At 50.9% G+C, this 11,320-nt stretch overlaps 1 protein-coding gene across 3 annotated transcripts in view; it reads right to left on the reverse strand.

The window, feature by feature from the left end:
- Positions 1-37: 37 nt before the first annotated feature.
- Positions 38-11,320, reverse strand: part of ece2b (endothelin converting enzyme 2b) — a 16,098-nt gene continuing 4,815 nt past the window's right edge. Inside the window, exons 3-20 of one of the 3 annotated variants that reach the window (XM_062472685.1) lie at positions 10,729-10,815; positions 8,827-8,971; positions 8,373-8,588; positions 6,315-6,439; positions 5,424-5,570; positions 5,281-5,346; positions 4,996-5,184; positions 3,686-3,828; positions 3,317-3,431; positions 2,981-3,091; positions 2,505-2,603; positions 2,330-2,407; positions 2,077-2,180; positions 1,701-1,811; positions 1,500-1,567; positions 1,022-1,212; positions 654-749; positions 38-504 (exon numbers count right to left, since the gene is read on the reverse strand). In XM_062472685.1, the coding sequence (XP_062328669.1) occupies positions 328-504; positions 654-749; positions 1,022-1,212; positions 1,500-1,567; positions 1,701-1,811; positions 2,077-2,180; positions 2,330-2,407; positions 2,505-2,603; positions 2,981-3,091; positions 3,317-3,431; positions 3,686-3,828; positions 4,996-5,184; positions 5,281-5,346; positions 5,424-5,570; positions 6,315-6,439; positions 8,373-8,588; positions 8,827-8,971; positions 10,729-10,815 (2,268 nt within the window). In that variant the 3' untranslated portion in view covers positions 38-327. Of the gene's footprint in view, positions 505-653; positions 750-1,021; positions 1,213-1,499; positions 1,568-1,700; positions 1,812-2,076; positions 2,181-2,329; positions 2,408-2,504; positions 2,604-2,980; positions 3,092-3,316; positions 3,432-3,685; positions 3,829-4,995; positions 5,185-5,280; positions 5,347-5,423; positions 5,571-6,314; positions 6,440-8,372; positions 8,589-8,826; positions 8,972-9,782; positions 9,908-10,728; positions 10,816-11,320 lie in introns of those variants that run through there. The other 2 variants (XM_062472686.1, XM_062472687.1) reach the window with 2 other exon arrangements.

An 11,320-nucleotide genomic window follows, 5' to 3' on the forward strand; every position in this document is an offset into this window, starting at 1 on the left:
CCTGACCCCGCCCTCTTACCAAGTCCAAGAAACAATAAATAAGACATAACTTCACTCCACACCAGGTTGCAGAGGGAGGTTGTTGCGAGGGTTTTGTAGAGAGCAGTAACACACCATCCCCTCACACTGGATACCAACAGCCACAACACATCTCTCTCCATCTCGCCTCTAAATCCCAGAATCCTTTGTGCAACTTCAACGACCAGTCATCCAGATTCATGTCCTTCAACTACAACATGGGGAATGTGCATCTCCTCCTCCCTCCAAGCACCCTCCGTAGACAGCGCCCCCTGGTGGCCATCTGTCCTGTGCCCCCCCCGGGGGCCCCTACCACACCTCACAGCGGTGTCCTGAGTTCATGGGGGACCCAGTAGAGCACTGGAAGTGCTCGGCAAAGTCTGGTGAGTTGGAGAGGGTGCCGATGACCCTGAATTTGGGGGGGCTGTGTGGGTCTGTCATGAGTCCCTCGTGGGCACTCTCTGGGGTCCGTACGGAACACCACACCTGAGACCACAGAAGACAAGAAACACACACAGACAAGTTCTGAAACTACCAAACAGGCCCTGTTGTGTTGTGTCATCTATACTTGTCTGCTAACAGTGAGGTTGTTTGCCAGGGCTTGCGCTGGCACCCGCTGTAACACCACCACACACCTGGGCAAAACCCACGAAGAAGAGCTGGTCGTTGGTCAGGTTCACCGCCGGGAGCCTCTTCTCCTCACCGTTCTCCTGCGACCACGTCTTGTAGGCCTGCACAGACCAACACAGGTTAGCTAGCACAGACCAACACAGGTTAGCCAGCACAGACCAATAGGTTAGCTAGCACAGACCAGCACAGCAACATCCAGAACCATACTGCCTAGCTATACCGGACCACAGGAACATCCAGAAGGGCGCAAGCTAGCTAAACCAACACAGATTTGCACTGGAAGTTCCAGAACCGTGCTAAGAGAAAGCTAGAAAAGACAGCCACGACCATGCTAACTAGCTAGCTAGCCATGTACGCTAGGTCCCCCACTCACATTGTAGGCTGCCTTCAGGCCGCCGTTGTCTGCGATGTTCTCCCCCAGCGTCTGTTTGCCGTTGATGTGCTCCCCGTTGATGGTGTACTGGCTGTACTGGTCCACCATGCACTCGGTCCGGTTCTTAAAGGCTTCAACCGAGGAATTCTGCCACCAGGGTCGAAGGTTCCCATCTTTGTCGTATTCCCTTCCTTACAGGAGGAGGAAGAAACACTTAAATTAATCCCAGGGAGTAGGTTTCATTATACAGGCTCTTTGAAAATTGCTAATATGTCCCCAGCCTCCCCACACACACACACTTTTTTTAGTAAGAAAATAATATTTAACAGACGCATCCACTGTTATGAAATAAAAAGCTGTCCCGCCCACATTTGAAAACAAAGCCCCTCCCACGCGTCAGACCCCAGGAGAGTGAAGAGGTACGTGAGGGTGAAGTGCTACAGCGTGCTGATGCGTTTGTGACGAGAGGGAAACTGACCCTGGTCGTCGAAGGCGTGGGTGAGCTCGTGTCCCATTACCACTCCGATGCCCCCGAAGTTGAGAGCTCTGCAGGGAGGTCACAGTCAGCGAAACAAGCATACACAAACCCACGACGGGAACCCACCTGGCGTGTCAAATGGTTGGTGGCTTTTGGTGCCATGGGTAGGGTATACAACCTCCCTCCCACACACACACTCACTTGGGGTGGTCCTGGGCGTAGAAGGGAGCCTGGAGGATCCCAGCAGGGAACACAATGCCGTTCTTGGTGGGCATGTAGTAGGCGTTGACCGTAGGAGGAGTCATACTCCACCTTGATGGACACACACCAGGGTCACACACACACCGGGGTCACACACACCGGGGTCACACACACCAGGTCACACACACCGGGGTCACACACACACACCAGGGTCACACACACCAGGGTCACACACACCAGGGTCACACACACCAGGGTCACACACACCAGGGTCACACACACCAGGGTCACACACACCAGGGTCACACACAGTCCTGTCCCTTATAGTGATCTTACAACACTGTCAACAGAGAGCGGTAGGGAGGTGAAGACTCACTGGTCTCTGTTGGGGGGCTTGCGGAGCTGATCAGCCATCACCCTGGCAGAGAAGTTGTAGAAGTTCAGCATGTTCTGGAAGAAGTTGTCCTCCGACACATCATACTGAAGGGGGAGAGAGAGGGAAGGAGACAAGAAAAAGAGAGGGGGGAGGAAGAACAATCTTATATTTACCTCACACACACACACAATGTGCACACACACACCCTGGTAGAGCAGTTCTGGCCACATGAAGACAGGTCCAGTTAACTCACCCCATCATAAACATCATCCAGCTCCTTAGGATCCAGGATGAAGTCAGGGAATCCTATCATGTCATAGATGGCGTCCGCCTAAAGACGAGATGAACACACACACACACGGGGACATTACATTCCACTCCGTTATCCGGGGCTGTTCTCCGAAGCGCCACCCGCGGCCGCCCCTCACCTTCTCCTTGGCAGCCTGCCTCGTGTGCTGGTCCATCCAGTTCAACTGGTCCAGAGCTGCTTTGAACGCTGTGCGGATCTCGTTGATCATCCCCTCAGCCTGGCAGAGCAGGAGAGAGGAGGAGGAGGAGAGGGGGAGGTAAGAGTAGGAATGAGACAAGAGTGGAGAAAGAGAGAGAGAAGAGAGGAGAAAAAGAGAGAGAAGAGAGGAGAAAAAGAGGAGAGAAGAGCGAGGAATAAAGGCAGTAGAGGAGTAAAGGAGAAGGAGATAGGTGTAGAATCACATTATTTTAGGATGTGTCCTGAAGGTCAGCTGTCCTTCTACAACGACCGCCTGCGACGTTTGATAAAACACAACGGCGCACTACTAACTCCAACCACTAGGTGGCAGCCAAGCATCAATGACCACAGTTCCCCTGTGAATTTTTTTTTTAAACTAAACATCACCGGGGAGAACACATAGACCAACACACTCACAATCTCCTTGCTGTGTTTGTCGAACGTGGTTTTGACGAACAGAGCTCCGAGGGCGAAGCCAAGGGTGTCGTCCGTGTTCCCGATGCAGGTCTGCCACCTGGGCGTGCAGGACTAGATAGAGATAGAGATAGAGAGAGAGAGAGAAAGAGAGAGAGAGAGAAAACATAGGCACACAGAGAGAAATAGATAAGGACAGTATTCTCAGCTGTGGTCCTGAGACGTAAACCACATTTACACCTTCTTAGAGACTGCTGTGTGTGTGCGCGTGTGTGTGTGCGAGTGTGGGGTGTGTGTGTAAACACCTTCTTAGAGGCTGGTGTGTGTGTGTGTAAACACCTTCTTGGTTCCGTACAGACTCTCCAGCAGCTTGTCCTGGGCGTTCTCAAAGCGCTGGTCCAGACTGGAAACGCCCTTCTGGACCAGGTTCCACATCATGTAGTTGTTCAGCAGACTGGGGGGGGGGGGGAGATAGAGGGGGGAAAGCAGGGATGGAGAAAAGGATGGAAATGGATAAGGGAGGGAGTGAGGGAGGGAGGGGGAGTTATGCAGAGGAAAGAGGGAGGGAGGAACGAGAGTGGTGAGTGACTGACATTTACGACAAACTAAAAGCAGGATCTGCTCTGCTGGCTGCTCTGTTGTTCATGCTGGCTGTGTGTTTTTGTGTGTGCGTGTTAGGGTTAGGCGTGCGCGCGCGTGTGAGGTCACCTGTGGTCTGTCCTGTTGATGAGCTCAGACAGCTGCTGCAGGTAGTCCCTGGCGTACACCACCACCGGCTCTGTGGTGTTCAGATCCAGGGGAGACAGAGCCGAGATCAGGTAGTCCAGCCAATCCACCGCCGGCGCCAGGACCTGGGGGAGGGGCTTAGTCACGTCAGAATGGACACAGGTCCACAGAGAGGAGAGATCTCTCTGGGTTAGATAAAGAGCGCTGGTCTGGTGGAAAATATGAGAGTGGTATGTGAAGGCAAGAGGAACACAAAGGGGCACACACACTGTCACACACACACACTGTCACACACACACACTTTCTGTTCCGGGGGTTTATGCCAAATCCCTTCCTATAGTTCCCCTACTGTAGGGGGGGAAGGGGAGACTGGGAGGGGCAGAAGAGACTAGGGGGGGGGGGGGGGGGGATGTTCCAGTTCTCAGAACCTGGTCTCAGAGTCTGGAGAACTTCAGAGAACGAGTCTGAGCTGCACCTCTCGTGACCCATGTGACACTGTCCAACTAGCCAATCAGAGACTTGGGTTTGTGGACGCACTTGAACCCGCCTCTCCGCTGTGTTTAAACACACGGGGGCAGAACATCTAAACATCTCAGCAACGTTGCCACGGACACCGCTCAGTGTTTACGCCTGCAGACGTTCCACCCTGAAGAGTTCCGTTCAACACAAACTGAAACCATGACGAACATTCAGATATGAATCCGTCCCTGATGCAAGATCGCCATGGTGACGCACGGTGCTGGAAACATGCTGGTATCGGACTGACAAGGGCCGGGTTTCCCAGATTCGTTAAGAAGCTCTTAACGCCAAGAGCTTCTTAGGAGCGTTCTAAGAGCGTTAGAACGCTCCTAAGAAGCTAAGAGCTTCTTAACGAATCTGGGAAACCCGGCCAAGGTCTTTACTCAGAACGCTCCGACCCTGCAGCCGCTAGCGTCCTCCCACAGCCCGCAACAGACACAACCACCTGGCAACGGCTCTTGGCAACGGTTTCCCCGGCAACGGTCGGGGGCCTTGGCATACAAAAAAAGGGGCCCTGGCGCCCTTCTGTTGTGGAGAACACCCAGGGGGAGAGAGACACTTGCTTTCCTAATAGAGAGAGGGGGAGAGAGGCACTAGATTTCCTACTAGAGAGAGAGGGGGGAGAGACAACAGATTTCTTTGGACTCAGTAAAATAATCCAAAGTCTGTCATGTTACAGACCCAAAACACCCAGATAATCAATCTACTGTTTATCTCACATATAAAACACCCCCTCACACACAGACCCCCCCCACTTCACCCCCCCCCCCCACCTGCAGGTCAGCGATGGTGATCTTGTGGTAGATCTTCTCCTCGTCCCTGCGTTCGTCCTGCGGCACGGTGATGTTGGCGAGTGCCGTCTCAAACTCCAGGATCTGCTGCATCTGCCGCTCTGTGGAGTTCCTCTCCCCACCCAGCAGCAGGCCCAGCTCAACCATGTAGTCCAGGTAGGCCTTCAGAACCTGCGGAGAACCGGAGAGAACCAGACTACGTTAGACCAGCCTTCAGAACCTGCGGAGAACCGGACGAGGTTAGACCACGCCCTCTCCCCTCCTCACCTTCTCATTGGCTGTCTTGTTGAGGTAATACTCCCGGGAGGGCAGAAACAACCCTGATTGGTCCACCTAGCAGGAAGGAATCCACAGGTCAGAAAAACCGACCAATCCCCAGGCTGGGTGACAGGGAAGGAGGGGCGGTGCACCTGGATGACGTTGCTGTTGGAGTTCTTGGGGTCCACGCTGACGCCCACAGTGAAGAAGGGCTGGGCCCGGTACGGACCCGACACCATCTTCAGAACCTCCATGAAGTTGTCCTGATCCCACGGGCCTGTGATGTTCCAGCCCCCGCTCTGTTACCACGGAGACAGGCCGGGCAGGGTCAGGCAATCACAGATGGGACAGAGGGGTCAAAGGTTATTTGTGTGTCCTTTCATGCGTTCCCTAAATGTTTCTCAACAGCAGGACAGGGGAGACATGTTTAGAGATAGTCTATCTTTATGATTTCCTCAGACTTGGCTAGTCTGCGAGAACATGGCAGCCTGTCAGAGACTTTGTCAAGAGGTTGCAGATTTAAATCCCCCACATGTACCATATGTTGCTTTGGATACAAGCGTCTGCTACGTGAAAAAAACATATGCCCTATTTTTCTTTAGAATATGACACTGCAAAACAAAACTAAGACCAGGGCCAGAACATTGGGTTGAACGCTGTTTCCCCCGACCATATCCAGGTAAAATAAAGATATGGATTTATCGGAGTGTGGCGGACTGCGGTGCATCGCAGATCAATCAGCCCCCCTCCCTCTCTCTGACAACACGTTTTTAATCTCTCCATTTTCTCATTTCTGAATGCAGACAGACGACCCTGTCCTTCTAACAGCTTTCGCTAGCTCGCTCTGCTGTGGAGAAGCTGTGCTGTGGAGAAGCTGTGCTGTGGAGAAGCTGTGCTGTGGAGAAGCTGGTATGAAGTCACATGGAAGACACTTGGTGTGGGTGCTTATTGAGAGATGTGTCCTTGGTGTTTAACGGGAAGGGAGGGGGGTGAGGGGGGTAACATGGTTTGGGGTGGATATAGAGGTGGGATGTGAGGCATACCTTGGCGATGAGGTCGATGAGAGGCTGAGCTCCCAGCTCGTCGATGCGCTGCTCGTTCAGACAGGACAGGTAGTAGAACTGGGTCTTCCTCTCGGCCTCGCTGCTGGAGTTGAACGTGCCATTCTCTGAAAGACAAGAAGGAGGAGGGGAGAGGGAGGGAGGAGGGAGAGACAGGACCTACATTAGTGTGGCAGAGTGACAGGAGCAGGTCTGGGTCACTGCAGTCTCACTGTCACCAAACTGCTGACTGTTCACTGAGAGCCAGGGAGATCAGAGAGAGACTGTGTGTGTGTGTGTGTGTGTGTGTCCAGGGAGATCAGAGAGACTGTGTGTGTGTGTGAAGTCAGGGAGATCAGAGAGAGACTGTGTGTGTGTGTGTGTGTGTGTGGTCAGGGAGATCAGAGAGAGACTGTGTGTGAGTGTGTGTGCTATGTGAAGGCTTTAACGCGACCTGTACTGTCAGACAGTTGCATGAATGACAAGGATAGTGAGAGAGACAGGGGGAGACAGACTGACAGCAGAACAGGAGCTCCAGGAGTCTGTAGGGGACCTGCCTGGTGTCTACTAGGACTAGACTTCAACAGGAAGGCTACAGACAAACATGTCATTCAAACCCTGAACTCATAACATCTGTCTGCTGTGTCCATCCAGCAGCTCTAACAGGATACATGCAGAACACAGCCTGCCAGGAACCAAGCTGTCACACACACACAGAGAGAGTAACTCACTTTGTCAGGGCTGTGTGGCTACACCATTAATTTGAATAATAATAATAAATTAATTTAGTCGACACAAAATACAAGAATCATTCAAGCGGGGATTTGAACCTTCAACCTCTTGATCTACAGGCCAGTGCTCTACCCTGAGCTATTCCAGTCCCCAGCATTAGCTAATAAACTCTAAATGTAAATACAGGCTGTTGGGCTAAAAACTGGCATCATAAATTTTGTTCTGACACACTGCTTACATTTTTCAACTGCTAAAGCACTGAGTGTAGTGTGTGTGTGTGTGTGTGTGTGTGTGTAAAAACAAATAGAAAACAGGGTGTGACCAGTAGCAGGGTAGAGAGAGAAAGGGAGATGAAACAAAGATGGGGAGACAGGAGGGAGGGAGACAGAGTGACAGAGAGATGGAGGAAGAGATGAAAGGAGAGACAGAGAGGGGGATGAAAGTGGGACAGAGGGATGAAAGGAGACAGAGAGAGGGATGAAAGGAGAGACAGAGAGAGGGATGAAAGTGGGACAGAGGGATGAAAGGAGACAGAGGGATGAAAGGAGAGACAGAGAGGGATGAGAGGAGAGATGTCATACAAGGCATCAAAGCTGCTGCACATCCCAGAGATACCGCTGTCATGGCAACGCACACCGCTGGAAACAATGACCGCGGCGGAGCGGCTAAATGAATTATCACACTGAGCTGAAGACATGTAACCCAGCCCTTTTCGTCAGCAAAACAAGAAAAATAGATTTGACTTGACTTGCCCCCTGAACACACAGAACCTCAGACCAGGGGGATCTGGGACAGCTAATACTGTAGGACTTCATTAAATTCAGCCACTGGAATCCGGAATATTCCGCAAAAAAATCAACTCCTCGCAGAGGCAGAGAGAGACAGGCTACTGAAGGTGGGTGGGGGGTGGAGGTAACCTTTATCCAGAGGACAGCAGACTGTGTACTGGTGACTAGGCACAATCCCACACCACTGCACAGTCTATTCAGGCATGTTTGTTTTGGGTCTGTGTGCGGCACTGGCGAGATCTGAGCTGTGAATCTAAGGCTGATCCATTCTGGAGCATGTGTGCTCGTAAGCTGTCACGGCATGTAAACAGACACACACAAAGACTGCACTTCAACCGACCTCTAAACACCTGATTTTACACAGTATACTAGTATTTTTGACGGTGTGTGTGAGTGTGTGTATGTGTTTGTGTATGAGTGAGTCAGTGTGTGTGTGTGAGCATGTAAACATGTGTGTGTGTGTGAGGGTGTGTGTGTGAGAGCATGTGTGTGTGTGTGAGAGCGCACGTGTGTGTGTGTATGAGAGCGTGTGTGTGCTGACCCAGCAGGTGCTTGAGCAGGGCCTGGTTCTGGTCCCAGATGCTGTTGAAGGTGCTCCAGCGTGAGCGGCCGTCGGGGAGGGGGTTCTTGCGGACCCAGCCCCCGCAGGCGTACTGGTAGAAGTCCTGGCAGGGGTCCACGCTGCGGTCCAGAGCCTCCACTATCTTACTGGCCACCACGATGCAGCCCTCCGTCAAGCACAGGCTCCTCTCTGGGTCTGGGGACGCCACGGGCACAGCTGGATTCACTACACACACACCACACAACAGCTGTCTGTGTGTGTGTGTGTGTGAGGTGAGGTGAGAGAGTGTGTGTGTGTGGTGAGAGAGTGTGTGTGTGTGTGTGTGTCTAAGGTGCATGTTTGTTTCAGTCTCTGAAACACTTCCAAATACTGCTGAGCACTGGCCAGAATTTAAGACCAAAACAATCAAACACCGATCGGTATGTGACACCACCTTGGTTGTAGCCAACGCCCAGGGTGATGGTGCAGCCCAACAGGGCCAGGAGTGAGGCCAGCAGCAGCCCAGAGAGCACCACCTCCATCTGAGTTCTCTGGCCCAGAGGACCCATGAGGTGGATCCCTCCCTTCCTGAACCCCACCTGAGAGAGACAAGTAGATACAGGTGAGGGGTAGACAGGTAGATACAGGTGACAAGGTAAGGTGGAAACTAGGGTTGTGCAAAGACAAGTCATATCGCGATTTCTTTATTGCTCTTTTAATTGCGATTATACTTTGAGGATTATAATTCCTTTCTGTGTTAAAATCACAGATTCTAATGTCTATATTTCCCTGCGCACCCACAACGTTTCTACACCCTAGTTTACTACTAGTTACAGTATAAAATGTAGCTGTGAGGTGGTTCACTGAACTTCCAGGTGTACGGGTTGTGAACGGTTTGCAGTGAATTTTTATCTGAAAAACACTTCCATTGCGAATTTAAGAGTCGTGGTGATTTGAATTAGTGTGACTTTTTCCAAAACATAATTGTGCTTAGATTTCATGACATGAGGCAAATTGGCTATATGCAAACGACAGTGCTAGTCTTCGTATTTCCGGGGAAAAGTAGGCCAGATAACTAACCTCACTTCCAGTTAAATTAGAAACGTGACTTTTAATAACCAGAACAAGTTATGTTAACCCATTTCTCTTTTAACCCTACACTGGCTGTGCTGCTTCTCGCTTTTTTTCCATCGAGGTCGCCCTCACGGAGATCTCTCCCGTTTCCAGATGTTTTACATTATCCATAGCGAACATATATGACAGAACAATTATTTATCTGTTAACATTGACGAGTAGCAAACACGCTGACAATCAGATAATTGAGTATGTTATAATGTTGCTAAAAATCGTTCGCTAGCTATAGCTAGTGATAGCTAGCTACTTTTACTGTGAGAGTTCAATAAACCTTACCTTTGTAATTAATTGTCGATGTAACTCGAAACTTACAATTAACCCCTTTTCCCTCATGCTTGAAGGGCAGCAACATAGAATCGCATGTACGTCGTTAATTGTCATTTTGGGAAGTTCACCCAAACATTTATACACTTTTTCCGTCTGACAAAGCCGTGTCTCAGCTATAAGGTGTTTGCATTAATTTGAGCACAAAATTTGTTTTTGAGCTTTATGTAATATAATTACGTTGGACTCATATTTTTTTTATATTTGCCGAAAACGACAACTCAAATTTTTATCTAAAAGTTTCGGGGCTTTTGAGAAAACATTTTAGGCTCAAGGTTCAAGGCTCATTTCCTCAGGCTGCCTTCAGTCTGACGCACGCCGTCAAAATCTATTAACGTATCGAAGCAAATCAGCGACATCATGTTTTTGATTTTAAAAGGCATTGAATACTTTATATTAAACACCACCGAATTAGTTGTTTTTGAATTCACCTCTTGAAAATTGAAATATGAATATATTTTATCAAAAAAAAAATCTGATCCAAAAATTCAAGGTTGGGCTACATTTACATTTAGTCATTTAGCAGACGCTCTTATCCAGACCGGCTTACAGTAAGTACAGGGACATTCCCCCCGAGGCAAGTACCTTACCCAAGGACACAACGTCATTTTGCACAGCCGGGAATCGAACCAACAACCTTCTGGTTCATATCCCGACTCCCTAACCGCTCAGCCATCTGAGCCCAGGTAAGGCAATTGAGCCTGAATGTAATCGAACCATCTCACTTCTGCGAGAAGGGTCCCACTGCAGACCTCTCTTCTCAGGCCCCTCTCATCCAGCTGTGGCTGCAGGCAGTCATACATCCATACATGCAGATCAGAGGTCCGCATGTATGGATGTCACAGCCTGCCTCTACTCTCGGACAGTAAGATCTCTCCTCCTCCTCTGGTAGACTCACCTCCACGCTGTCAGGGGACAGGCCACCATCAGCAGGGTGGTCGGACACCTCATCCTCCTCAAACGTTGCTCGCTTGTAGCTGGACATCTGCAGAGGGAGGAGAGGGTTAACAGGGAGGACAGAGGATTAGCAGGGAGGAGAGAGGAGAGAGGGTTAGCAGGGAGGAGAGAGGAGAGAGGGTTAACAGGGAGGACAGAGGATTAGCAGGGAGGAGAGAGGAGAGAGGGTTAGCAGGGAGGAGAGAGGAGAGAGGGTTAGCAGGGAGGAGAGAGGAGAGAGGGTTAACAGGGAGGACAGAGGATTAGCAGGGAGGAGAGAGGAGAGAGGGTTAGCAGGGAGGAGAGAGGAGAGAGGGTTAGCAGGGAGGAGAGAGGGTTAGCAGGGAGGAGAGGAGAGAGGGTTAGCAGGGAGGAGAGGGTAAGCAGGGAGGAGAGAGGAGAGAGGGTTAGCAGGGAGGAGAGAGGGTTAGCAGGGAGGAGAGAGGGTTAGCAGGGAGGAGAGGGAGGAGAGGGTTAGCAGGGAGGAGAGAGGAGAGAGGGTTAGCAGGGAGGAGAGAGGAGAGAGGGTTAGCAGGGAGGAGAGAGGAGAGAGG

Source organism: Osmerus eperlanus, chromosome 11 (assembly GCF_963692335.1).
Source record: "Osmerus eperlanus chromosome 11, fOsmEpe2.1, whole genome shotgun sequence".
Taxonomy (NCBI): Eukaryota; Metazoa; Chordata; class Actinopteri; order Osmeriformes; family Osmeridae; genus Osmerus; species Osmerus eperlanus.